This window comes from Trichoderma evansii (assembly GCF_050947405.1).
Source record: "Trichoderma evansii strain SZMC 28006 chromosome Unknown GGI43scaffold_18, whole genome shotgun sequence".
Lineage (NCBI taxonomy): Eukaryota > Fungi > Ascomycota > Sordariomycetes > Hypocreales > Hypocreaceae > Trichoderma > Trichoderma evansii.
In genome coordinates this window covers 23,602-50,359 of record NW_028145188.1, presented here as the reverse complement: position 1 = coordinate 50,359, position 26,758 = coordinate 23,602, and the positions used below count along the sequence as shown (strand labels likewise).

At 50.2% G+C, this 26,758-nt stretch overlaps 8 protein-coding genes across 8 annotated transcripts; 4 read left to right on the top strand and 4 right to left on the bottom strand.

Moving 5' to 3' along the window:
• Window positions 1-63: 63 nt before the first annotated feature.
• Window positions 64-1,177, bottom strand: GGI43DRAFT_424406 (cyclin-dependent serine/threonine-protein kinase PHO85; the record flags this gene model as incomplete). Its single annotated transcript, XM_083208362.1, has 2 exons — window positions 64-981; window positions 1,109-1,177. The coding sequence occupies 2 exons, from the start codon at window positions 1,175-1,177 to the stop codon at window positions 64-66; spliced, it is 987 nt and encodes a 328-aa protein (XP_083057990.1).
• Window positions 1,178-2,053: 876 nt separating this feature from the next.
• GGI43DRAFT_386079 (Septin-domain-containing protein) lies at window positions 2,054-3,985 on the top strand (the record flags this gene model as incomplete). The annotated part of the gene is made up of 3 exons (XM_083203742.1): window positions 2,054-2,648; window positions 2,712-3,101; window positions 3,162-3,985. 3 exons carry the CDS (start codon window positions 2,054-2,056, stop codon window positions 3,983-3,985), a joined length of 1,809 nt encoding a protein of 602 aa, XP_083057989.1.
• A 533-nt stretch (window positions 3,986-4,518) lies between these two features.
• GGI43DRAFT_411478 (tubulin domain-containing protein) lies at window positions 4,519-6,442 on the top strand. Its single transcript, XM_083206720.1, has 3 exons — window positions 4,519-4,892; window positions 4,967-5,899; window positions 5,956-6,442. The coding sequence occupies exons 1-3, from the start codon at window positions 4,618-4,620 to the stop codon at window positions 6,221-6,223; spliced, it is 1,476 nt and encodes a 491-aa protein (XP_083057988.1). The 5' UTR covers window positions 4,519-4,617; the 3' UTR covers window positions 6,224-6,442.
• A 28-nt stretch (window positions 6,443-6,470) lies between these two features.
• GGI43DRAFT_411474 (polynucleotide adenylyltransferase PAP1) lies at window positions 6,471-9,316 on the bottom strand. The gene is made up of 6 exons (XM_083206719.1): window positions 8,963-9,316; window positions 8,144-8,885; window positions 7,520-8,081; window positions 7,311-7,431; window positions 7,154-7,250; window positions 6,471-7,056 (listed from the first exon to the last, which is right to left on the bottom strand). The coding sequence occupies exons 1-6, from the start codon at window positions 9,103-9,105 to the stop codon at window positions 7,003-7,005; spliced, it is 1,719 nt and encodes a 572-aa protein (XP_083057987.1). The 5' UTR covers window positions 9,106-9,316; the 3' UTR covers window positions 6,471-7,002.
• Window positions 9,317-10,246: 930 nt separating this feature from the next.
• On the top strand, window positions 10,247-13,214 carry GGI43DRAFT_411468 (fork head domain-containing protein). The gene is made up of 3 exons (XM_083206717.1): window positions 10,247-11,729; window positions 11,799-12,601; window positions 12,686-13,214. The coding sequence occupies exons 1-3, from the start codon at window positions 10,671-10,673 to the stop codon at window positions 12,762-12,764; spliced, it is 1,941 nt and encodes a 646-aa protein (XP_083057986.1). The 5' UTR covers window positions 10,247-10,670; the 3' UTR covers window positions 12,765-13,214.
• Window position 13,215: 1 nt separating this feature from the next.
• On the bottom strand, window positions 13,216-17,927 carry GGI43DRAFT_411465 (translation initiation factor 3 subunit CLU1). Its single transcript, XM_083206716.1, has 3 exons — window positions 17,361-17,927; window positions 17,242-17,300; window positions 13,216-17,184 (listed from the first exon to the last, which is right to left on the bottom strand). Exons 1-3 carry the CDS (start codon window positions 17,431-17,433, stop codon window positions 13,540-13,542), a joined length of 3,777 nt encoding a protein of 1,258 aa, XP_083057985.1. The 5' UTR covers window positions 17,434-17,927; the 3' UTR covers window positions 13,216-13,539.
• Window positions 17,928-18,105: 178 nt separating this feature from the next.
• Window positions 18,106-23,638, top strand: GGI43DRAFT_386074 (uncharacterized protein; the record flags this gene model as incomplete). Its single annotated transcript, XM_083203741.1, has 5 exons — window positions 18,106-20,286; window positions 20,997-21,319; window positions 21,416-21,629; window positions 21,682-21,995; window positions 22,054-23,638. The coding sequence occupies 5 exons, from the start codon at window positions 18,106-18,108 to the stop codon at window positions 23,636-23,638; spliced, it is 4,617 nt and encodes a 1,538-aa protein (XP_083057984.1).
• Window positions 23,639-23,882: 244 nt separating this feature from the next.
• GGI43DRAFT_123798 (mitochondrial carrier domain-containing protein) lies at window positions 23,883-25,549 on the bottom strand. Its single transcript, XM_083199075.1, has 4 exons — window positions 25,257-25,549; window positions 24,636-25,186; window positions 24,338-24,575; window positions 23,883-24,265 (listed from the first exon to the last, which is right to left on the bottom strand). The coding sequence occupies exons 1-4, from the start codon at window positions 25,352-25,354 to the stop codon at window positions 24,127-24,129; spliced, it is 1,026 nt and encodes a 341-aa protein (XP_083057983.1). The 5' UTR covers window positions 25,355-25,549; the 3' UTR covers window positions 23,883-24,126.
• Window positions 25,550-26,758: the final 1,209 nt, after the last annotated feature.

The following is a 26,758-nucleotide window of genomic DNA, read 5'->3' as shown; positions in this document are numbered from 1 at the left end:
GGCCGTGTAGTTACGCCTGCTCATGGTGTTCAGCCGCGCAGGACGCGCAGCGATCTATTGTCGCTAATAATTGTTATCGAACCCCTGGGAAGGCACCGTCTGCTGGAAGCTCCGCGCCTGCGCTTGAAGAGCAGCTTGCTGCTGTTGCTGCTGCTGTTGAAGGACAATGTCATTGAACCATGGGTGCTGCAGAGCATCATGAGCGCTGATGCGGAGCTCCGGTCGAAGCTGAAGCATGCGCTGAATCAAATCGATTCCGGTAGGATCAATGGCGTGAAGAATGCTCCGCAAGTCCTGAGTAGCGTACATCTGGAACGTGGGCTTGTACTCTGGCAGCTGCGTAATTCCCGGCCATGAACGCTCCGTGGGAGTGCCCATGATGCGGAATATCCTGACAATCTGGTCCTCGTTTGTCGTACCGGGGAACAATGGCCGTCCCGTGTACATTTCGGCCATGATGCATCCAGCTGACCAAATATCAATGCTCGTGTTATATGTCCTGCTGCCGAGCAGGACATCCGGCGCACGGTACCATAGGGTGACGACTTCGTTAGAGAAGGTGTTGACGGGGATACCAAAGGCGCGAGCAAGACCAAAATCACCCAGCTTCAAACATCCCTTGCTGTTGATGAGCAAGTTTTGCGGCTTGAGATCTCGGTGCAGCACCCGGTTCTGATGGCAAAAGTCGATTCCCTTGAGAAGCTGATACATGAAGGACTTGATCGTTGTTGGCTTCAGCGCGCCGCGTTCGCCGTGGGTATCCATATATCTCTTGAGATCTCCATCCATATACTCGAAGACGAGCATCAACTTGTTCTCGGTGTGAATAACATCGTGAAGTCCAACGATATTCTCGTGCTTGAGCTCCTTCATAAGAGAGATTTCTCGGATGGCGGTTGATGGTGTTCCCTCTTCGGAATCGAGGTGGATCTCCTTTAACGCAACAAGCTCGCCAGTCTGGCGGTTTCTGCCTTTGAACACCTATCATGATGAACATGTAAAAATGGAGATTAGCCGAGATTCATTGCGTTGAGTTGCAGGACAACGCTCAGGGAGCGGTACAGTAGCGGCAGAAACAATAGTGCAAGAGGGAGTAAGTACAACTCACAGTCGCATAAGTGCCCTCTCCGAGCTTCTCCAGCTGCTGGAACGAACTGGGGTGTCTTTTGCCGTCCATCTTGCCGGTGGTGTTTCTTGCTGCTGCGCCTGGCTACCGAACAGCTCGTCTGCTTGTATCCAGATGAGTCAATACTAGCATCGACGACAGCGAGCTTTTGTCCCCCCAAGAGGCTGGCGAGCTGGCAGCACTAAAGTGGAATAGACAGACGGGATCAGGCTGCCCCGCTATAGTGGACCTGCGATATGCACTTAGATAACGGCGTGTCTATCTAGAGTGCGGTGCCTGCATTCCAGAGATCCTAAAGGAGGGTATTCCTTATACGGGGTGCGAGTTGGCAGACCTCCAGACGCATCATGCAGAGACACGGAGCATTTATGGTGTCATTAGCACCTTTGCGCAAGCCGTATTACTGGCGCGGTCTTGATGTTGCGGTATGGGATTTGGGGGGACGCTCCCTGCACGTTGGATCGTTTACACGATATAGCACTTTATAGCACACTCACTACAGGACCCTTAGTAGCACCTTTAGCAGCAGTGACGTGACAGCGCCTGCGACGAGCGTCTTGGGTGATGGCAAGCGCTGCTCCCAACAAATGCAAAGTATGGAGTACGACGCGGAATGTACCCGAATGTCGTTCCCCGCTCTCCGGCGTCGCGAATCTCCACCACAGCATTTTACCCGAGTACATGCCAAGTACTCGGTGAGACGGTACTTCATACCTGCTCGACTGCACTGTCGCGTTAAACACCGACCAAGACTCTCCCCAAAGGCTAAATCACACGTCAGCCGTCCTCAAGGTCGCTTGCTTCTATAAATGTTTACGGTGCTAGACGTCGGATTATAAAGCCCTCTCTCTAGGCCGCACCTTTGGTTTCCTCGATATCTACGCAGCGTACAAGTCCATCGCCAGCGGCCAGCGTCCAGCGTCCAACATGCGACCGGTTCCGGCGAGCGGCAGCGCATCAGCCCATCGTGGGCGACCGGATAGCTTGACGCCAAATGCGACGATTCCTGGAATGACGTACATGGTCGGCACGGAGGATTCGATCAGTGACTTGAGCGAAATGAGCTTTCATACGCAGCGGTTTCCCTACAAGAGCGAGTATGAATCGAATCAGCGGGCCGGCAAGAGTAACCACCGATCCAACATGTCAGCATCAACCTCCATATCATGGCCTTCGCCGTCCCTATCATCCCAGCCGGGCGGCGAGACTCCTCACGATCTCTCGAGGCCCATGACACCGGTGAATTTGGGACCTACAGGCCCTGAATCTGTCATCAGCTCAGCCTCGTCGCCACTGAGCTCGCCAGTCCACTCCATGTCCGCCAGCCGAATCAGCTCTTCTCTAAGTCTTATCAGCCCTCACCAAGGCGACATCGGTCTTTATTCGCATACAGTAGGGGATCTCGCAGGAAGCCATACGCCTCAGCTTATTATGCCCAGCCTGACCGTTCCGCGGCGGCGACCCTTTTCAAACACAGGAAAATCGCTGGGAAAGCTCAAGGTCCTGGTGACGGGTCCAGATGGTATGTTCCCCGCCTCGGCACAGTCCACACCTGGATATGTCTGCTAACTTGAATATTGCAAAGGTATCGGAAAGTCAACTCTGATCACAGCCATCGCGCAATCTAGCGAGCATATTGTTCATGTTGACCCCGTATCGAGTCACAATAATGGCGAAGTGTCGGAAGTATATGCGAGTACCCGCCCCTACCCATGGTGGAAAGCAGAACTGGATCCGTCTACTGCATCGAGACGAAGAAGTTCGGCCATGGACGAAATGCTTGATCGCAACCTCTGCTTTGTAGACTGTCCGCCTCAGCAAAGATCTGAAAGCACCCACCCAGCAATCCGCTACGTTGAATCACAGTTTCTCCCACTACTAAACCGGCCTATCAGTGATGGTGACCTCTGGAACCTCTTGAGCAGCGGAACAGAGCCTATTGTAGACGCTGTATTGTATATGTTGCCTCATACAGGTATTGCTCCTTTCTATATGACATGACTGCTTGAGACCACCTGAATCTGACATGTTACAGGACCTGAACCCTCAGATGTAGAAACAATCAGGCTGCTGCAGAACACAACTAACGTCATCCCACTGCTAGCCCGCGCCGATGAGATCAACAATGACCAGGCCATGACTTGCAAGCAATATATCAATGACAGCCTGCGTGAAAAGGATGTGGAATATTTCTCGTTCAGCGTTCCTGGCGTGTCTTCTGAAATTTCCGATATCTATGCCGTCTCGAGCATATCTGATTCTGACGACGACGTAATGGACGCGAGTGTACTTATGAATTCAGAATATGTGCGCCCACTTGTCTCTACTGATCTTAGCAGGCTTGTGGAGCAGCTCATGTCGCACGATGGAAGCGCAAGACTACGGCATGCTGCCTCCCTCAAATGCGTCCGATGGCGACGGCAGACAGCTATTACCTCCTCGGCGCAGACAGCCCTCATATGTCGGCAGCCGATGAGCATGTACTCCTATTCCCCTTCTTTATGGGGACGTTCATACTCGGCCGAACAGTACGACCGGCCGCTAGAGATGGCAAGCTGGGCAGAAAGCTTGCGACAGAGCCTTGAAGCAGAGCGCCTTGGCGAGCTGCCAGTGCCTGGCATGACAATGAACAACATGCCGCTGGCAAGGGTCAACCAGAAGCTGAGACGCCAAAAACACAAAAAGTCAAAGCGTGATGAACCAGTGCCCCATCACCAGGATCCACTCGGGCTTTTGGGGCTAGCCGGCCAGATCAAGTGTAACAGCAGGCTAACGCTTGAGCTCGTCAGCAGCATTGGTGTTATTGGGTTTGTTACATCATGGCTTGCTCGCCCGGATGGTTTGGCGTCGAAATGTTGAAATGACTTGTATGATGTTACGGTCGGTGGACAGCCAAAAAATTCTTCTCATTTATTTTTCATTTCTTTGTACTTGTCTTGTTTTTTGTTTACCATTTTACGTCCAAGCCACTCAGTGTTCCGGTCTCTTTGGAGAGGCTCATGTACTATGAAGGTTGTAAAATCATGCCTCGATGATTGTAATAGCGTGTTTTGAGGCGGACGGCTACTATATATATAATAATCTACTCTTTTTCACAAAGTCTATATCTGCACTCTTCTTCGTCTGTGTGCCCCCTGATAACATGGTCTAGTATGATCTACAGCAATCGTAATCAGGCTTGTCTAATGGCATATATAATGGCATATATATATTAGATGAATGACTATACCTATGACTTTTCCAACAAATAAAAATTTGAAACAGTAGAATGAAGCGAAGTTATGATCAAGTTGTGCCGTATGATGGCGATAATTATTAGTCAGCATCCATCAACGTACCCTGTAGCTATTGCGAGAGCTCAAAAATTCAGTTCAATATTTACAATTTACAAAAAGAATAGCCGGCTGAAATGACTCATTGACTCACCATTACTCATATTCATTCTTCCTTTTTCATTGTTCAAGCATAAAACCATTGCATAGACAACAACCATGCGTGAGATTGTGACCCTGCAGCTGGGTAGTCTCAGCAACTACGTCGCTACTCACTTCTGGAACACACAAGAGTCGTATTTCACCTATTCAGAAGACGAAAAGTCATATATTGACCACAATATCCACTGGAGAGCTGGCGTAGGCGAGGATGGATCGGATACGTTTCTGCCTAGGACGGTGGTATATGATTTGAAGGGCGGGTTTGGGTCTCTTCGCAAGATTAATCCCATGTATGATGCACCGAGCGAGGATGCAGCTATGGCTTCTCTCTGGTGAGTTTTACAAAGGAGATCTATTTTTATATAAAATGTCTTTTATTTTCTTTGATTCTGATTATTTGCTTTAGGCATGGCAAACCAGCAGTTCACAAGGAAAATGCCGTCTCATCCATCGACTACCAAAGGGACCTCGACGCCGGCCTCAAGCCAGCCAAGCTCTCATCATCAGACGTCCGCTACTGGTCCGACTTCTCGCGCGTCTACTACCACCCCAAGTCGCTGGTGCAGCTCTACGACTTTGAGCTACACTCTAGCATCATGCCGTTTGAGCGGTTTTCCATGGGCACCGAGCTGTTTGAGTCGCTGGAGAAGGAGGATGAGATTGTCGACAGAGACTGGAGGCCGTTTGTGGAAGAGTGTGATCAGATGCAGGGCATTCAGGTGTATACCACGCTGGATGACGCCTGGGGAGGATTTGCTAGCTCATATCTTGAGGCACTGAGGGATGAAAATCCCAAGACTTGTATATGGGTCTGGGGGTTGCAGAGCCCTGTGTCGACGATTGCGAGAGAAAAGCGACGACTGAGGCTGGCTAACACAGCGTTGAGTCTGAATGAAGCTTGTGCCCAGGCTTCCATGGTGGTGCCGCTTGCTGTCCCTGAAGGCCGCCTCCCGAATGGCGTTGGTTTAGATAATAGTTCAGTTTGGAATGTCTCCGCCTTACTCTCCACAGCTGCAGAAAGCGCCTCACTACCATCTCGTCGAAGACTTGATGGAAAGACCCAGCCTGTTAGTATGGCTGATATGGCAGAGTGCCTGAATGTGTCTGGCCGGCAGACCCTCGCTAATATGCGAATGTCTGTTGGACCCTCGGCTTTGGATACGGAGGAGCTTCCGGATATGGACCTGTCACAGATTGGAAGTCTGAAAGATGGTGTCAAGATGGGGAGCAGCAGCAAACGAGCCTTTGGAAGACTGTCGGGTATGCGGAGACCGGATGGTTCAGGCGGTGAGTCTGCGGCAAACGAGCGCCCCATCATTGGAAACACCGTCGTTCGAAAGTAAGTTTTACAGCACTACATCATGATACCCTTTCATAAGCTAACTGTGATTAAAGCTACGAAACTTCTCTCCTTTATCCCATTCTTGACAGCTTCCCATCAATATACAACTACGATCTTGAAGACGAAAACAATATTGCCGTTCACACATCTCTTGCCTCTGACGGCTCGATTGTGTACAAGATGAAGGACCTGCGATCACGAGTTGCCTTGAGTATCCCGCTAGAGGACAGGGAGAACTTGGCGAATGGCTTGGCCGAACTGGGAGCTGCGTATGAGGATGAATGGTCTAGTGGCAGCGATTTGGATGATGACGATCTATGATGACAGAGAGGCTTTGGCTTGCAATGCCGTATTATTTGGCATTGTATCTTGAGGGAGAGGGACTGGATACTTAAAAAGTTCAATAAGGGCGCAATATATGACAAAAAACTATATATGACAAAACTATAAGCTACTAGGTAGACAAGGGCAGTCATTCGTCTGACCTATACTCCCTTTGTGACTACAAAATAGGCCTAATACGATTTATTGTCTCACACATTTCACGGATTCATAGACCAGTCTCAAATGTCTTGAAATGTAATTGCATTCATGGCAACCAAATCTACCTATCTAAATTTAATCCCCTGCTACGGGTTTAAATGCAAATCTGAACAAAAAAAAAGGGTAGTTTTATCTCAGAGGACCCTTGCGTCTGTGTAAATACGACCGAAGGTTATTTGCTACGGAATCGTAGAATATGCGGTATAAGGTGGCGATACCGCAGCTGCCCGCTATCATCGCCCTGCTAATATCAGATTAGGCGCCGTTTTATTATGTACTTCGTATGCCCGCCTCAAAGATGGAGGAGTACGAAATAAGACAAAGACAATGCAAAAAAAAAAGAAAAAAAAGAGTAAAAAAAAAAAAGAGTAAAACAATGGGGGTTGGAAAACTATTAGGTCGATCGTGTACGCTGAGTTTCCAGATGATACTGGCCGGAATTACGACGGAGAGAGAAAAAAAAGAATCATCCACTTCCTTGACGTCAGCTTGAAATTTCAGGAAATAATTGTCCAAACGGAAATGGAAGCTTGAACCGCGGCACTGTATATGTCTCGTTAACCAGCAGCTACAACTGAAGCTTGCTGTCTCTTCGCTGGTGGAGTGTTGTCCTGTCAACCAGTCAGTATACTCTCTCCCTCCTTAGGAGACTGGATTGAAGGTATCGCATCCCACAGTGCGGGGGGATAGTCGATGCGATCGTATTACCTCTGTCGGGCCTCGCTTCTTGTTTGCCAGGCTTTTAGCGCTCTTCTTTTGAGGCTTGATTTCTCCGGCTTCAAAAACGTCGTCTGGGAGATTGAAACTTTGCCAACTATCAACCAATATTCTTCGACTAAAAAAAGGCGGTGGCAATATAGCTTACTTTCGAACGTGCTGTACACCCAGAGATACTGATGGCTGCAGTTCTTCTTGATACTTCTTCCAACTGGTACATAGGACCTTGAACTCATCGACTTGGTATGATAAATCCAGAGATTTGGCGCCTGTAAAATCAGCATCACAAGACATGAAATCTCCAAAAATGAAAATGAAAAACAAATTGTGGAGGTATGTGGAATAAAAGGGTCATACCCTCTTCTAGCTCAAGACCAATGTAATGAGTGGTGGTGAAAACCTCGACTGGAGAGGTAGACTCTGAAGAACCTTCTTTCACGTCGGGCTTGGGAGCCTTTTCTTCGCTGGGTTGATCTTTGCCCTCATCTTTGATGATAAATTCGAGACTTCCTTCCTGTACTTGCTCGATCTCGTGATCGTTCTTACAGAGATGCCGTCGGTCGTATCCCTTATTGAACGCATGTGCAAGCGCAATGGATGAGTGTTGTTCCAGCTTTTGCACGAGCATTCGAACCTTGGACTCTACGTAGCCCGACCAGACCTTGTGCGCTTCTTTGTCCTTGCTCGCAGAGACGACTGAGATGTAATATCTGTACCCTTGGGTGAAAAACGTATGCTTAACAAATAAGTCGCTCCACGGTCTCTTGCCAACCATAATTTGCTCAGAGATTTCTAATCCGCGTCGCAGCTCGCGCTGAATGATGGTCATCGAGGATCGGGTAATGTTGAAAGTCGCACACATTGAGGGATACGCTGGGGTAATGACGGGCATAAGGTGGAATGAATCGCCTTTGTAAACCTTGCAGTTAATCGTGTTAGCATGTCTATGAACGGGTTGAGAGCAGCTTCTCCAATGCATACCTTGGGATTCCAGACGCGGACCGGGAGAGGGCCGCTACCTATGGGCTTCAGCAATACAGGCTGCGGCCAGCGCCATTGACCAATCACTAGGAAGAACTTGTTGACGATGACTGATGTCGCAGCCTTGGGATACAGCTGGCAAACACGAGCTACCAACATGGCCCATGCGACACCGCCCGGAAAACCCATAATGTTCGCGTAGACGGCCCGACGCTGCGCCCATAGCTTGATGGCTCGCAAGGCAAGCTTGAATGTACTCTCTTCAGGAACAAGAGCAAGAATCTCATCCGTGACTCTTGTACCGTTGAGGGATCGCAGCTCGGCCTCGTCCAAACCGCGCAATAAGCTGGAATCCTTCAGATTATCAAAATCGGGGGCGATTTGCTTCTGGATGATTCTGGAAAAGATTAGATCAATGCTGATATCGGAGTACTCAAATTTAATGATGGGCACAAAAGCATCCGTGACAACAGTCAAGTCTGTGATGGCGCCTGGGGGCGCCATCGAGACCAACAGGTCAGGGAAGTGCTTGAAGTAGTCTTCGCGAGTAACGTATTTGGGGGCGACGATGAGCGTGTCGATATCCGAACCAGGTCCGAAGACTCCCAGGCGAAAGCTGCCGTACGTAAACACTTTGCCCCTGGCATTTTTGATGAGGATTTCGTTCTTGGGCTCCTTCTCTGTCGCTACTTTTCTGACGAACTCGTTGCAAATCTCTTGGAGCGAATCGAGGACCTTGTGTCTAGATGGCGCAACCAGTCAGCCAAAGGGGGAAAAATGACAAGCCGAGCTGCTGCGACGATCCGTGCTTCAACATGCCTTTTATCGGTTTCTGACGGGCTCTCGAATGTCTTTTGGCGTCGAAGCTCCTCGATGAGGGCGTCGCTTGCGCGCTTTTCCGCCTCGGTCGGAAGGTTCGTAGAAATTGGCGGCGTGACGCCGTAGACCTGCTCGCTAGCCATGGTGTGTCGCGGTTGAGGCTGAGCAGCCCTAGAGCATCATCGAGAGTCGGAATTTCGAATTCAATAAGCGACGACTCCTGCGAAGCCTTGTCGAGGGCTGGAAGCAAATGTTTCAGGCGCCTTCCGAAGCGAATTTGTGTGCAGATTGCGGCAGATGAACAAACTGCCGACGCCGCCCGTTTGAAAACACGCCCAAAATTTAAAGAATGACTTAGCTTAGTCCGTAGCAATCGACAAATCGATGCTAGCCAGCCGTTTAACCAGGATTTGGCAGCAAACATGGGCGCGCGGCCGGAAGGACTATTTTCCGGGCTTCTAGAGGCCTGTTCGGCGCTAGAGCAGCAGGGATGATATGCATGTAAGGACTTTGCACATGTTGGAGGGTGCTAAGGCAAGGTCATGGTCTCACCAACCTGGTCAGTGCTTGGGCATGTGCACCTTTGCCATGCGCTTTTGTTTCGTCAACGGGACGAGGCATTAGCATTAGGCAGGGTTGAATCCTGCTGCTAGCTGTGCGAATCTTCACGGAACACGCCAGTGGCAAGAAAAAGTACTTTTTACGTAGCTTTAGAGGTGTTTTGCAGGTACCCAGTATCACTTATACGGAGTGCCCAGTACCCACTAGTAGTAACAGCAGTAGTGACACCATACAAGTTACAAGCAGCGTGCCCCTCCATCAAAGCCCTGCCCTTATTGTGGCCGGCAATGCTACAGGTATATTGCTTCAAGGGATGCCAAACCTGGAAGGGATGAAGGGATAAAGGGTTGAAGCCAGATCGATCTCAGGGCTTCTTGCGCGGCTATTGCTGCATCCATAGCCGGGGCGGTGGCCTCGATAAATTCAAGACTTTCTGCCATTATCAAATTCCAGCCTGACTTGGCTTGTTGCTCTCCGCGGTTCCGTATGGGGAACTGGAACTGACACACTGCAGCTGGTAGCTGGGCGACCACAGAGACTTTTGGCGTAACGTCCTCCAAAGTACCTTCGATAGCGCCAGTGCGGGTCGCGCGCCCTGTTCTGCCTTGTTTCGCCCTGCATGGAGGGAGCGCTGTAACAAAGATACCCGCCCTCGCAAGTACCCAGGTACCTTCACCACTTTAAAGTTCCACCCATTCTTAAGTGGTGGGTCGGCAGACGCGAACGCGATTCTGTCGTCAAGGCTCCGAAAAATACCTGGGCACTTCTGGATTGATTCATTGTCTGTTTGCAAAAGCAAAAAAGCATTTTTTAAATGCCAGCCTGGGGCGCACAAACTTGATCGCCAGGCTTTGTGGCCTCGCATGCGCCACCTCGGGACCGTCGATTTTACATCTTGCAACAGCAGCGTTTAGCTTTTCCACAGGGAAAAGGCAGACTGGGTAAAAGTGAAAAAAAAAAAAATATTATTCCAACGCCATCATCCGCTTAGACAGAATCTCCGCAGCTTCGAAGCTCGCAACTTTTCGCTCGCCGCCGTCGTCATCGTTTTTTATAAAAAAGCTCCACCCACGATAACGCACGGGCGAACCTCGACCACTATTATCGTTTTCAATATACATACAAGACCAGAAACAAAATATTTATTATGCCAGCGTCGGCAAAAAGAAGCCAGCGCGGCCGGCGCGATGTGCGCAGCAAAGACAAGGAAATCGCCGCAGCCGACGTCGAAAGCTCGTCCCCCAGCCGTCCCGCAAAGCGTCGCAAGAGGGCCCGGTCGCCAGACCAATCCGACATGAGCAACGCAAACGGCGCACCCGCATCGCAGGCTCCCGAAGCTGAGTCGTCGCCCAGAGCCGAAGATGACCAGCTGGTGGCGCAAGTAACGCAGCAGCTCAAGACACAGCCGGTCCAGGCGAGCAAAGACCACTCCAACGCCATCCACGAGGCCAACGGCGATGGTGTAAAGGCATATGCCAAGGTGGCGGCGCAGGACTGGACATATTACATCACCAAGCTCAACGTCAACATTGGACGCGCACCAGAAGTGTCGCATGGCGGGGCAAGCGGCGGCGCTGATGGTGGTCACGATGCGGTGCACATCGACCTCGGCCCAAGCAAGATGGTGTCGCGCGAGCATGCATCCATCTCGTTCAACTCCAAGGACGAAAAATGGATGCTCTACGTCAAGGGCCGCAACGGGGCAAAGGTCGATGGCCAGCCCGTCAAGGCCCAGACATCACATGCCTTGACCAGTGGTGAAGTGGTCGAAATCGGCAACGTGGAAATGATGTTTGTGCTTCCGTCAGAGCTCAGTGCACTTCATATTCACCCTACCTTCCTTCAGCGATGCGGACGGGTTATCGGGACACCAAAGGCTGCCAACGCCCAGATTCGCCGGCACGGCTTAGACACACCCGCCAAGATAGACCAGAAGCGACCGGGCACGCCAACCTCATCTCGCAACGCTGCAGCGATCACAAAGTCCCCGGTCGCAGCGAGCACACCTGGAGGAATCCTTGGAGCTAGCGGTGTAGACCTTAGTCTTGACGATAACCAACATATTAAGCCCCAGTATAGCTATGCGCAGATGATCACGCAGGCTATTATCAATGCGCCGGACGGCAAGCTGAATCTCAACGGCATCTATAACTTCATAATGAGTAGTTATTCCTATTATCGCCACCAACATGCGGCTGGTTGGCAGGTAAGTAGCTATGCTGTCGCATCGACATGTTATGTTGGCCCAAGTGAATGCTGATCTTTTGCGACGTAGAATTCTATCCGGCACAACCTGTCGCTAAACAAATCCTTCGACAAGGTTGCTCGAACCACCGACGAGCCGGGAAAGGGCATGAAATGGCATATTGTGCCTGAAGCCCGAGAAGAAATGGTCAGAAATGCCTACAAGATAGGACGCGGCGGCCATAGAGGATCATCGGTGCCGTCATCGCCGAGCCAGCTGAATTACATTACGCATGGCCCCAAAGACATGCTAGCCAGGGATCTTCCATCCGCGCAGAAACGGCGAGGATCGCCGCTTGTATCGCCGCCTCCCCAATCCTCGCGCCGTGCCATACAGTCAACACCTGATCGCGCATACGATCGCCAAACCGGCCTGAGCTCAGCCTTGACTGCCGACGGGAGCCCTCTGCCCCGAGCAAGAAAATCAACGACGACCGACTCACCGCTGCCCGGATTTCACCCCCAATCGCCCACATTGACATCGTCGTATCTGCAAGATGATAACCCATCATTCGTTACTCCGGCGCCGCCCAGAGTGCACCCCAAGCTTGCGCCTCCGAGTACTGCGCAGCGACCCAGCCAGCACATGCCGACAAGCTCGCCGGCGCCGTTTTGGAAATACGCCGATATTGGCAGCACGCCGCTGAAGCCGATGGCGCCGTACGAAGTCAGCCCTTCGAGAGCATCTCGGGAGGTTCCCACACGGAGCAGTAGCCCTCCGACGGTTGGCAAGTCGCCGCCGAGCAGTCCATCTCGACCGCAGAAACCCGGCCAACAAGGGCCTGCAGAGGCTGGCGATTCTCCAGAAGATGAGCAAGGTTTTGACTTGATGAAGTACGTTAAATCAACGGAAGTCCAGTATATTTTTTTTCTCCGCTGTCTTTTGATTTTTGATATTGACTTTTTTTTTCTGTTTAGGGGATTTCAAAGTATAGGCGCATATCACGCTCCAGTAGGAAGAGGCGTTTCAATTGGCGCCCTGAAAGGCGGTTCATAAAAATGGTGTTTTTGGCTTAATGAGAGGATAGGGAAAAAAGGGAAACGATTTTGTTTTCTTACACGTTTTTATGTTTTTATGTCTTTTTTTATTATATCTTGGTCTGTACTTTTATACGGAATGGTTAAAGGGTAAATGGAAAGCTGGGGATGGGGGCGTACGAGTTGGGGCATATTATGAGGGCATTTCGCCTCATTGACCTCACGTTTTTTTTTATGGTGTTTTATGGGTGGTATGTGATACCTGGTTAACGATGGCGGCTATTGTATGAATTGAGTTATGTGTCTGCTGAGCAGAAATGCCCGTTACGTCTAGTTGTATTTAAACAGAAAAAAGAAAGAAACAGAAAAGAAAAGAGACAGGATTGTTCAAGAGCAAACGTTTTGCAAATACATATTATGTACCTAGTTATTTCGCGAGCACTAATACTGAGAGGTAGATTATCTTCATATGTCGTTGATGAGTGAGGTTATCTTTTCATGGTCTGCTTCTAAATGTCATGTCAGAAGCCCACCTATATAGTACGTAGATATACATGATCCTTTTTGCTTTTCCTCCTTCTTATGCTCCTGTACACTATATAATACATTCATGAACAGCACATCCAAGGAATTTTTCCACTGAGCCGCCATCCTTGTCCTTAACAAAAACCCCTTTTCCCATACCCATTCATGAAACTATGGCATCTCTCGTTAATACATAGTCAATATCGAGAATTAGCGGTAAAATCATGCCTGCTACAAAGTGGTACGCTCATAGGCTTTTTTTTCTTTATTTATTTGGCCGCTCCTCGTCGCTTGGGGTTTCCACGTCCAGGTCGCTTCTTGGAGCTGGTCTTGGATGAGTCTGCGCCCTCAATGAATTTCATGAGTTCGTCAATGCTGCGAGAGTCCATCTGGGGGGCTCCACGCGGCGGCACCGCGCCAACGGCCTGCGCAGACTGCGCAGGGAATCGGATGCCAGAACGAAGACGTCTGGCCTGCACGTCCTTGGCATGCTTGGCGATCGAAACGGCGTTCTGGGTCAGCTGTTCCAGCCAGCTCTCAGCCTCCTTGGTGTTCTTGTCCTCTGGGCCCAGCTCGGCGAGGAAGATGTTGTAGGATTCACGCATCCGGTTGACAGCTGCCTTTGAGTCGTGGTCAAGCGCGAGGGCTTGCGCCAACTGGAACAGCAGAGTGGCGGAGTTGATGGACTGTCTGGTAAAGACAGAGTCACACACACGTAGTGACTCTTCGAACCACAGTCGAGACTCGTGGTAAGCCTTGACACCCTGTAGCATCACGGCCGCGTTGTTGATCGTGGTGATGGAGTCTGGGTGGCCAGGTCCGTAGATGATCTTCCACAGCTTCAGCGCATGGATGGAATAGGCCAGCGCTGATTTGCTGTCTCCAACCTGGTGCAAGAAGAGACTGAGGTTCAGGTAGTTGAGAAGAGTTTCGGCAGAGTCAACGCCGCCAGTGCGCTCGGAAACAATAATAGCTTTCCTGGCCAACTCAACAGCGACCTCCTTATCATCAAGCTGGTAGTACAGCATAGACAGGCTGTTGTAGACTCGCGCAACTTCAGGGTGGAGAATACCGTAAATCTGCTCGTGGAGGGACAGTGACTCCAACAACAGCTCTTGTCCGAGCTTCTTCTGGTTCTGAAGGATGGAGATACGTCCGGCCTCGAGGGCCTCCTCAGCAAGCGAGCTTCGAGGGCAAGAGTGCTTCACAACCGGCACAACCTTCTGAATATCGTCAGGGGTGAAAGTAGAGACGGTTTCGGGGGCTGCAGGGGCAGTAGGTGAGCTCTCTCTGGTCTTCTTCTTCTTCTTGCTGCTCTTGGTCTCGGTCTTGGGCTCAGCCTTGGTCTCGCCATTGGCCTGCTCGGGCTGGGCAGGGGTAACAGCGGCTCCGGCAGCGGCACTGTCAAAGACATAGTCCTTTGCTAGAACCTGGACACCAGCTCTGATGGAGATGTCACGAAGCAGTTGCACGGGACGAACTTCGTTGAACCAGTTGGCGCCAAGTTGGTAGCGGAAACGGTTGGAAACCTGCTGCTCAATCTCTTCTCGAAGCGACTCAGGAGTGACCGTCTCGAACGAGTAATCAGCCTCAGGGTATAATTCGCGGAAAGTCTGGTCGATATCTGCGACAGGCTTGGCGTTAAGCTGATGGCCGAGTAGGCAGTTCAGGAGGTGAGAAATGGCAGAGGGCGCCAAAACAACGGGAAGTGAGCGAAGATAGATGGCAGAAACGTGCTTAAAGGCACGAGAAACCATATCCTGGATGCAGATGTCGCGCAGGCAGCGGAGTCGATCGTTGACAGCAAGCGAAGCGATCTTTCCAAGGTATCTAATGTTGATACCTCGCTTGTGCAGGATACGGCCAAGAGACTGGCCATCCATGGGGAAGCTGATGTCGGAATCAGTGAGCTCGCGCAAGAATTCGGGAATGACTCGGTCGCGAAGGTATTCTCCAGCAGCTCGGACTTCTTGCTCGTCGGCCTCAAGCTCAGCCTTCTCTTCCTCAGTGCGAGGAACCTGGCCGCTGAAAGCGTCGGGGTTGAGTCCGAACTTGAAATCTGCCAGGTTGGGCTGGTTTTGCTCAGCCTCGTTGGAATCCGTCTTTGCAGCTTCGTCCTTCTCGTCCTTGGCCTCTTCGTCCTTGGCTTCTTCCTCGGTCTCCTCCTTGGCCTCCTCCTTGGCCTCCTCCTTGGCTTCATCGGTGGCTTCAGCTGCGGCGTCCTCTGCCTTGGGCTTGACACGGCGAGCCAATTCGGTATCGATCCACTGCTTCATACGGTAGCGGCCGAAAGAGTCCACCAACTCAGGTCGCAGGACAGTCATCCTGTGAGGGTAATCTGAGGGCTCTGTCTGGCCTTCCGCGGTGGAAGTCTCCTCTCGCCAAGCAATATCGAAAGGTGTGATTCGGTAGAGGTCGAGAACATACTTACGACCGTCCGTACCCACCAATCCCTTGGTTTCCACACTGGCCTCAAGATCGAATCGCTTGCCGTCCTTGTCCCAAACAGGGTGCTGCTTAACCTTCAAGGCCTTGGAGAGTTGGGCGAAAGGAGCGGTGAACTGGTCGTTAATAGCAACAACATCCTTTCCATCCACCGCACCGTAGTCGATTTGGTGCTCGCCAGGTTCACGCTGCTTGAAGATGCCAGGAACAATGCTCTGACCGACAATACGCTTTCCAAGATAGTCAACAACCACGGTAGCGGGGGTGAACAGGCCGTCAATGTCCAACTGGTTCACCATCTGCACACCAGCTACATCCTTTCCTGTAGCGACACGTGCAGCCTCATCGCCGCCTTCAGAGGTAAAGGTGCCAACGCCGTCAGCTCCAAAAGAGTAGAAAATGTTGTTGTAAACAAAGATTTGCGCATCCTTGGTCTCTGTGGGATTCAGCGGCGCAATGTCTCCGTGCGCAATCAGTACTGCGCCCTTTACGGCAGCGTCGTTGTAGTCTGCGAAGAGCTTGGACGTCAGGCGCTCGCGGAACACTCGATCCTGTACGGTTTCCTTGGGAAGCTCCTTTGCGGATTGGAACTCTTCATTCCAGTCACGCAGTGTGTCGGTATTGTCGACACCAGCGAGGAGATATGTTTCCTGAGGTCGCGTGACATCGGGAGAGTGTGTGCAAAGAGCCGAGCTGGGAGATGGCACAGCCCAAGGCGAGTTGGGGATGGCGTTGGTGATCTGGAAGGTGGCCAGGGGGTCTCTCTGGCTGTTGTACTCCTGGAGATTCTTGAAAGTGTCAGAAAAGGAAGGCGACAGCAATTCAATCAACCTCAAAAGAGAGTGAGCGGATTGGCCCTTGGGTGCGGGTCGCGGGAAGGGGTCAAATTTGGCGTTGGAGGATTTGTTGACGAAGAAGCCAGACACGTGCGCAGTGACCTGGAACTGCTCACCCTCGTTGGTGGTGACAACGATGTAGAGCAGATGACCCCGCTGCTGCAGATGGCAAGGTGGGGGGTTCCACGATGAGAGGGCCACCATCTTGACCGTCTTTGGTGCCGGGTCAATGGGCTCGGGGATGAGGCTGGTGAGCGAAGGAATGGCCTGGAAGTCATAGTCCTTTGTAAGAGACTGTTCCTCGCTGCCCTCGGTTTCGGTCGACAGCTTCTTGGTCACAGACTCATAGAGAGACAGGCCGGGGAGGATACCCTGGGAAGCATCGGAGCGGTTGCCAGCGGCGCCAATCAGCTCTCGAATCCTCACCAGATGGATGCGAGCCTCCTTCTCGGTATATGCGTCCGGTACCAAGTGGAATTCCGGCTCGGTGCCAAGGTCCGGGATCTCGGCCAAGGGAATGAAGTCATTGACCTTCTGGCCCTGGAACTCAAGGTGGAAGCATGTGTATTGGAATGCCGCAGGAGAGTCGATGATGGATTGCCGGATCTCGTGCACCTGCTCTTGGGTTGATACCTATAATTGTATTAATACAAAGTCAATGATTGGGTAAAGGCTTGATCCAAGGCCCACCATAATCTGCATTCGCTCAGCCTCGGGATCGGGAAGGACGATTGTGAGGTTTATAATAGCTATATCAAGCACAATGCCGTTAGACCTTGAAGCTGCAATTGGCGGCACAGAGTAAATACCTTCGGCCGCAGGATCAACCTCCGCCTCCGCCTCAGCCTCCCCTTCAACCACAGCTTTCTCGGGAGTAGACATGGCGTTGTCATCGACAGCATCAGCTACAGGGATGTACCAGTATGGTCAGCCGGATTGTCGACAAAGCCCTGTATACTTGGGGCCTCTTTACCTGGAGGGGGATTCGCAGCTACTTGTGCTTCGGCCGCCATTGTCATACACGGGGGGGATGAAGAAAGCGGGACGATTAAAGACGAGATATTTTAGAACAAATAAAGAGACCAGTCATTTAAATATTGGTCGGAAATGACTGGGACGCCTTGAAGAATTGGGTTGAAAGAGTCAGTCACGCACCAAAGGAATCGGCTCCGGCAGAAAAAAGAAAAAAAATTTAGCATACGGTCCGGCAATTCGGAGCGGCGGGGTACATGGGCGGTACTTGACTCGGCTCAGTATTTATAGGTAAGCCGTCAGTACCCCGCAAGTGCTGGGCTTTCTACGAAACAGGAACACTCCCAGTAGGGTCTTCGCTCCGATCTAGTGCGAAAAAGGAAGAAAGTAAACAGAAGCTTGTGCCTCATACTACAAGCAGTAGCCGTAGTGCCTCATCGCTGTTTTGTAAAGCAATGTTGATACACGACACGTTAAAGATGTTGGGCTAAGCAACTGCTTAGCAATTTTCTTCTTCTTTTATCTTGTAGCTATTATTAGTTTTGGCTGCTCTTGATTTTTTGGGGGGGGGGGGTTTTTTTTATGGATTCATTGGCGGTGGCAGCGAAAGCTGTGCCTCCATCTCAACGCTCAGGCACGAGATCGCGACTCTCTGTAGGCTCCAGAGCTTCAGATTCGGACGGTTCTCAACAATGGACCGCTGCACGATGTCAACGATTGCTGCGCCAACTTCAGTCGCGTCTAGCTAGCCTCCGAAAGCTGGTATCCGAGAAACCCTCAGCGCCCTCAGCTGGATCCAAACGAACTTTAGACAATGGACAAGATCCGACATCGAAGCGCGTTCGGTCTACGTACGGCCAAAGGACCAAGAGAACAACGGCGTCTGTAGCCGACAAGTCTGTTGCAACGCCCCCACGAAGCGTCCGTACTCTAGGGACTATGAAGCTGGGAAACGTATCTCCAACGTCCGAATCAGTCGACTTCCTTACACCAGTTTGGCGAAAGATCCGAGATCAAGTTGACACGCCGGTGAAGAATATCGATATCGAGCACAGTTTATTAAATTCGCTTCCACCCGACATGATTGAAGAGCTAAATGCGATTCGGCGACATATGCCCAGCGAGCCATATCGCAGCTATGAAGCAATATTTCACTGGCTACACCGACTACTACATTCAACTACCCCTCAAGGAAAGCATCCTCGCGGTAAATCGCTACTTGCTATGTGTTTGCGCAGAATTCCGGCCTGTATTGCAAATATAGATGCATATGATCGACAGCAGCTAAAAGATAACGGGGATGAATCAATATGGAACATATCGGACGCAGCTTCGGATTTATTTGATCAGCTTGAAACCTTAGGAGCAGACCGTTCTGGATGGCGACCATTGAGGCTGGTGGTTCGCTCTCAAGCTATATATCTCTTATCAAATGCTATCTTTGAGGGGCTCTTCCGACCGGAATTTTGCAATCTCCTGGTACGGCTATGTGCTCATTTGAATGACAATGAGGAGGCTAATCAGCTGGTGGCCTCCATAAATAAACGTCAAATTTCCTTGCTGCAGGCCAAGCCAACTCACTTTGGCGAGAGCAAAGATCTCTCATCTCTTTGGGCATTATTAAATTCGGTGAAAGGGAAGAAGATATCTGGCCCTATTTTTGAGTGTGTTTCTGCTTTGGTCAATGGAGGACGTCTTTCGTCATCTGCGCTTTCTTCACGAGTTTTTTCTAGTTTCTGGATATCCAGCCTTGAAGGCCTTGCTTCTGGAAACGCGAAACCGCACATTATCGAATTTATGTGTTCAGCTATATGGACCCTTGCTCGAGGCAGTCGGCCTAAAACCGCAGAGTGCAATGCCATCGAACAGGTTCTAATCCGCGTTGCGGCTGGCTTAGCAGTTGCGGCGCTAACTTTGGAATCACAAATTATACCTGGAGAACAGGAACAGAGAAAATCCGCATGGAGAAGACTCGTTTATGTACTTGACCGCAGCATCTCGCTCATTGCACGATATAAGAGCCGAATAAGCCTCCAGGACAATGCCTCCTTTCTGCTCGTCCTTGCGCGCTATCTTGCAGTGGCAAACTCGGACCTAGCAAACGTCACATTTAAAAGACGAGTTGCTAAAGAATTTGAAAACATGGCTCATACAATTGACACCGAGGCGAATAACGGTAAACAATATCAACAGACAATCATCCTTCTATGTACCATTATCCAGTGTCGCCGGCGCAGCAGCTCACTCTCCAGCCAAGAGGTATTGTCTGATCTCTATTCAAAGCTGGATCATGAGAAATTGCCCGACTGGTTTGAACATGGGCTTCAGAAAGATCTTGCTTTTATGCTAGCCCAAAAGACTGAAGATCTTCGTGATCTAAACTTTGCGGAGAGCCTGTCTGTTACCGCTCCGGCCGATCCGAAATTCAGCACGATTTTCTCCGGATGGCGGTGGGAAGAAGGCATTAGTGAATGGGTATTGCCCAGTCCTCCCCAAAGAAGAGCCAGCAGAGGTGCTACGCCTGCCAAAGCCACAGACCTCAGTGATATTGAAAACGAGCCATGCTTGGAGGACAGCGAAGAGGAGATGAGCTTTGATGGTCCTCGGAGAAGAGATTCTCGTCGAATCATTTCATATCGCAGAAGACGGCAAACAGATTCGGTTCTCTTGGAGAAGAAGAAAATATCAAACTTTCAGAGTATGCGTTGGGGAATGAGCAGCGATGACACTGGATACGAGACCACATATGGACGCATGGATCCTGTAAAGACTCCGATACGGAGGCCAAAGGCTATAAAGCCCTTTTATATTGTATCTCGGCTGCATAGAGATTTTAGAGACGAAATAGACGAACTGGTTTAGAATAATGAGATAATACGATTATATACCCATCAATAATACTTCACTTGGCTGATCTGGTCTCGTTGCTATGGCCATCTAGCATCGCATGAATATGAGCGTTATGCGAACAGCAAATTTCCTTTGTAATTAGAACGAAACGAGATATTCTAAATTGATGAGACTTATTGATTGAAAGTTTTTAAACAAGCTTTTTAAATGGAGAATATCGTATTGTTTCTCTTCGTCTTCAACGGTATAGTAATATCGTCGTCTATTTTATGCCGAGACTCCAATGTCACTAGTAGCATCAGTATGACTAATAACCAAAGCTGTCCAATAGCAGCTCTCTTTGGGGTAGCGAATAGACCACCGGCCTAGCTATGGGCTTCTTTCAGCTTTGCAAGGTGCTGCCAATGATGTAAGGGTATTCCGTTAGGTGCATGTTGTTCTTAAACCCACTTTGAATGTTATCTCCCTTGTCGGCTATCGCTATATAGAATGACCGTGAAGCTATAATGCCACCTACCTGAGGCATGGAGAAGAGAGCAAAAGTAGGCCCTCGTTTTGGAAATCCCGGCGTATGCCCGGCGTCTATGATAGCCCGTGTTCACTGACAATGCTTTTCTGCCTAGGACGTAGAGTCTCTGCTCGCAACATCAACCGGCCAGAAAGCTTTAGACTATGCTATTCAGGCGGCCGAGCTGTATATGCGAGCAGCTGCTGAGAAGGGAATCAGTAAAGAAGAAGCAGCTCGGTTTCGCCGCAGATGTCAGCAGCTTATCAAATTCGCCGAACAGCTCAAAGCTCAGCTACCAGCCTCTTCGCCGTCACCAGTGAAGAATGGCCTGGGTCTTTTGCAGGGCGCTTCACGACTTCACGGTAACTTTTACCCGCCTTGGAAAGATGACCCTCTGGGTGCTGAGTTTCAACTCGGACCTGACCTGAAACCATTCATGTGAGGCCCTTACCAGCCTATCCATCTTCATTATATCATGGAGACTTGGAGACTTGGAGAATATCTATCATAGATCCTGTTCTGACAGATATCCAGTGATGATACCGTCTTTCCACTTTCTGAAAACCAAGTGGCCAACTTTTTAGCTTGGCACAGGCCACATGAGCTCTTTGGTCCCTTCTCTGCCGACCAAGATGACAGCGTTATGGCCCAGAGCACGCGGCTCGACTTGGTGCAGGACATTACTACTGATTGCTCAGTCGTCGCCAGTCTTTCTGCCGCTTCGAAGATTTGGACCGGGAAGCATGCTGTAAGTAGATGTACTGTACATGTCGCTACACCAATTAACATGTTATGTCAAGGTCCTCTCTACAATCATGCATCCGTTTGACCACGAAAGAGGCCAGCCCAAGCTTTCTCCCTCTGGAAAATACATCTTTCGGCTGAATTTCAACGGCTGTGCTCGTCAAGTCACCATAGATGATCGGCTGCCAGCTTCAGGTACAGATCGGGCCCTCTTCGTTATCAATCGACACAATCCTTGTTTGCTATGGCCAGCGTTACTCGAGAAGGCCTACCTTAAAGTAAGAGGTGGTTATAACTTTCCCGGTAGCAATTCGGGAACTGATCTTTGGGTCCTGACCGGTTGGATACCTGAGCAACTATTTCTCCAAAGGTAAGGAACTATATTTGCCGCAATATGTTGAGGTACATACCCTAGTAACACGTAGCAGAGAAGCTTTTGACATAGACGAGACATGGAACAGGATCAAGGCAGCTTATGAAATGGAGAATGTCATCATTACTCTTGGTACTGGCCACATCTCTGCCGAAGAAGGGGATTTTATGGGTCTCATAGGAGAACACGATTATGCCGTGCAAGATATTGATTCATCGAGTCGCAAATTCTTAGTCAAAAACCCGTGGAGGCCCAAGTTTGATACACCCTCATCTGATGTGGATAGTGGCAGTGCCAATTCACCTTGGACGGGTACCTTCTGGTTGTCTATTGAGGATATCGCTCAGCATTTCGAGTCCATGTATCTCAACTGGAATCCAGCCCTATTTACTCATCGTCAAGACCGCCATTTTGCTTGGGCTATTCCTACTAAAGATTTTGCGGCATCTTTGGTGCGGAATCCGCAATTCTCAATCGTGTCGCAGACCGGCGGGGTGGTATGGATCTTACTGAGCCGTCATTTTGCAGATGCCGAACTCGAGATAGCTCGCAATAAATCTGGCTCTTTAGCAGCCGTAGCCAGCCAACTTGGCTTTATGAGCATTCTAGTATTTGACAGACAAGGATACAAGGTCCAGCTCAGCGATGGACCAACCTATTCTGGGCCATTGGTTGACTCTCCGCAGACACTCGCGCGAATTGAGAGCAGGGCTGGTAAAGCGTATACTATCGTTATCGATCAACAGGATTTAGCTTTAGCCAGCTACACTTTCACGTTATCCATCTTTTCCAACGGACCAGTTGATATTAAAGAAGCTGAGGAGAAGATGAGATACTTTACAGAACAACAGGGAGCCTGGAATAGACGAAACGCTGGAGGAAACTCGGGGTGTACGACTTATTTTCTAAACCCCCAGTATAAACTATCAGTTTCTCGCGCCACTCCTATATCCGCTCTGCTGGCCACGAGCAATAAAGATGTTCATGTACATATTGATCTAATTTGGGCGCGAGGGAAACGTGCAAATACAGTCAGGAGGAAAGACTTGGTGGCTTCGTCGGGGGAGTACCGTCGCGGCTGCGCCTCTGCTGAGCTTGATATGCTTGAAGCTGGCGATTATACTCTTGTTTGCTCGACATTTGAAGCACAGCAGGCCGCCGATTTTACATTACGAATTGGTTCGATGGCGCCGGTTACTATGGAGCCTATCCCGGCTGATACTGCGGGAAAACTACGAATACCTTTACCACCATTCACTTTAAGAGGAGAGGGGCAGCGCTGGAGGATATCTATTGATGCGACGTGGGTCACTCGAGCTATTACATCTTTCCAGAGCTCGATACCTTTGTCGGAATCTTTGCATTACGATACCCGCTCCCTACCAGCTTTGATGGTCCGAATCTCGATTACTGGTGGCCCAGAATCACAATCGCGTATTCTGGCAGAATCAAAGGGTGGCGTGGAAGACTCTGGGGCGGTCATTCGCACCCCCGAATTCGATATTGAGCCGTCTGATACGAGCCATGGCCGCATATATCTAGTTGTTGAGAGCTTGTGGGAGCATCGAGCAACCCAAGACCTTTGCGGTGACATATTTAGCGACTCTCCCATCCAAATCGGTGACTGGGAGGCCTTTTGAGTATATATGGGATTTCCTTGGGAGGGCCAACTCGGAGCAGTAGCCATTCTATTGTTCAACATCTCACATTAGCTGCCTACTAAGCATGCCGAATCGGCTGGAGCACTGGCGAATTATTAAAAGTTATAGATGTTTGGGACGAGCTATGAGGATAAAATTTAGCAATATGATTTGTTTTTTTATATTAAAGAATAGTACGTAGTAGATGCTCGAGAATATAGCAAGTGATGATAGAATTCAGAATACGCTGAGGCTATGGGACATTAAAGCTTCTTTACTGGATTAGCGGGTAAATTACATCAAAAACATAGGTAGGGACTTTGGGTCATCACTAAAGAATACTTCTTGGAAGCGTCAAATTCATATGCCTATATATTACAAGGCTACTAAGCGTGTGCAGGTCCGTATAGTACTATATAGCTATAGAGATAGCGTCTATCATACAAAACATACAAAACATTAATCAACTAGGAGCAAAAAATACGGGATTAGCTTTTCACCAAGGGTGTTATCAGTGTGGCGTTCTGTGCCAAAGTCGCAGCTGATGAAGCCGCGATAGCTCCCCTTGCTCTTGAGAGGGAGAGTGACTTCAGGTATCGTAAAAATAGTACCATATACAATTCAACCCTGTTAGAAAAAGTTAGCATTGTACTCTGAAATGAAATATTTGGTAGATACCCTCTGACGGAATGGACGTACTTCTCTTTTGTCATCATCAAAATGCCCTGGACAAGGAGACCCTTTAAGATCTGGGGTCCCATTCCCTTGAAGAGCCCGAGGACGCCTTCATGCTCGATTATGAAGCGCATCACCTCTATGAAGCTCTTGAATGGCTTTCCTTTTCTCGCGGGAGGTGGCTTTGACTGTAAGCCCACCTTGGCAACAATGAGAGGCTGGGTAACTATCGTTGCCAGAGCTTTGGACATGGCTCCCAGGGCTAAAATTGTTAGGACACACTATATGGAGCAAAGCGATAACCTCGGTAATAGGTACTTACCGAATGCCTCCCAAGGTTGCAGCTTGGATTTGCCGTGGAAAAAGACGTCCTTCAGCCGCTCGTAGGCACCATACGTGATGGCTGGGTTGACGACCAGGACGAGACTGGCCTTGAGACCCCTCCAAAGCCCACTAACACCATCCGGCCCCTCGATGACTTCCTGGGCTGTTGCGAAGAGTCCCTTTCTATCCGCCTTCGCGGCGGTCTGCTGGCGAGTCGTTACAACGGCAACGGGGATTGTGAAAAGCTGCGCCAGAGCACCGGCAGCGGCGCCAAGAGAGAGCTCTATCGCTGTAGAGGGCGCGCTCGCAGAAGGACCGGCGTATTTTGCGTATAGCGCTCTGGCGACGGTGTACCAGTAGAAGTATGCGAAATTCGTAGACGCTACACCAACCAGAGAACCATTCATACCGGCATATAGGCCCTGGATGCCCTCTTCCGCCATGATCCGCGAGATGGCGTCCCAGGTCGACGTGTAGTGTACTTCATCGGAAGAATTCTCGCCCTTTTCGCCGGAAGGCTTCACTTGAACCTGTAGCTTCGTCTTAACGCTGTCGCAAACAGGTAAGTAAGCAGCAGCATTGGAAATGGCGGAGAACAACAAAAACAACAAAAACCTACATATCTAGAGGATATACCAAGGCATTAGCTATGACGGCTCCGGTCGCGCCGGCGACAGCGCCGCCCCAAGGCGAAATGACAGGCTTGGACTGAGCCATTGTGACTTGCGACAAGAAAAAGAAAAAGAAAGAAAGCTGCGATTAGATCTGAAGCATGTGCTTGCTACGCATACAAGGCACGGCAAATGGACTGGGGGTTCAGATACAAGTGCAATTTATAGCCTACGCGGGACACGCAGTGGAATCGACAGCGGCAGAAATTGTTCACCTTATGGATCGCAGAATTGAGAGTTTAAAGTTGAGAGCTGGTCAACTATTTTTTGTCTGGTTATGTCACTCCGATCCGGGGAAGCGCGTTGAATTGCTGCTAGAAATGACCTCGGCTGGACGATTCGAGATCGGTGCCACACCGGAAGCTTTGGCGGCGTGGGCCGGCAGCCTTTTAACCGAGGTCACGGCGGCAGATAAATAAGGATACCATGGAAAAGCCATGGATGGCGGTAGGCGAGACCCTCCCGCCCGAATAAACGCTTCATTTAGGTTGATGCTAAGACGGGTGGTGTTGTATCAAAATACTATCGTTGGCCCTATTACTCCGTACTTACATACATTGGGTGGACTATGCTCGCCTGTGCTAGTGCTGTGCTGGCTCCAGCCCGAGGGCCATTTGGAATGATATTGATATCCTATCCCCCAGCGCTGCTTTTCGCTCAGCTCTGTTTGAATTGCCACGCTCTGCCACGTTCCCACATGCTTCTGCTCGCCTGCCTGCTGCTAACTAAGTACTAGCACTGCTACCTTCATGACTTACCTCCCTGCATATTGCATATTAGCACCTGCTGTCCGCTATCTGCTACCACGCAAATGCCTCTAAGACTCCCTATCATTCTGCCTAGAGCCAATTAGGTCAGGCACCCAGCACTGCCAGCACCCAATCCCCATCACGGCCTGCACATTCTTGCATGAAGAGATGCTGACATGAAGCTTGAGACCTTCTCGACTCTGCTGGGCTGGATCCGCATTTCGACCTACCGTATAGCCTACTAATAGGACGAGGCGCAATGGCATGTAGTAGTAGTACCACCAATGGCGCTGTTTCACGGCCTCCCAGCAGCAGCTCCATCGAGATGCGAGCCTCCTCTCTCCTCCCTCGCTCTCACGCACTTCTCGCTCTCCGTGCTATTTGCAGCAATATCCAATATCTGACAGACTGGACTTACTGACACACACTCACGGGCTGCTAGCGTGCACAACCACTCACGCAGAAAGGCCGGGCGTCCTCCACGGAATGCGACAGCACAGCATCTGCTCTTACTATGCGCTAGACCACTTTACCGCCGCCTAATTGTCCATCCCCCGCCATTCGACCCCATCTACAGTACGAGTAGCAGCAGCTTTGAACTTGCCTGCTATTCTGTGGTCAATCCATCTCGAGCGTCGAGTTATCGCATGTCATTTTAATCCATTCGAGCCTAGACTGCCTGGTCCTGATTTTTTGCGTCG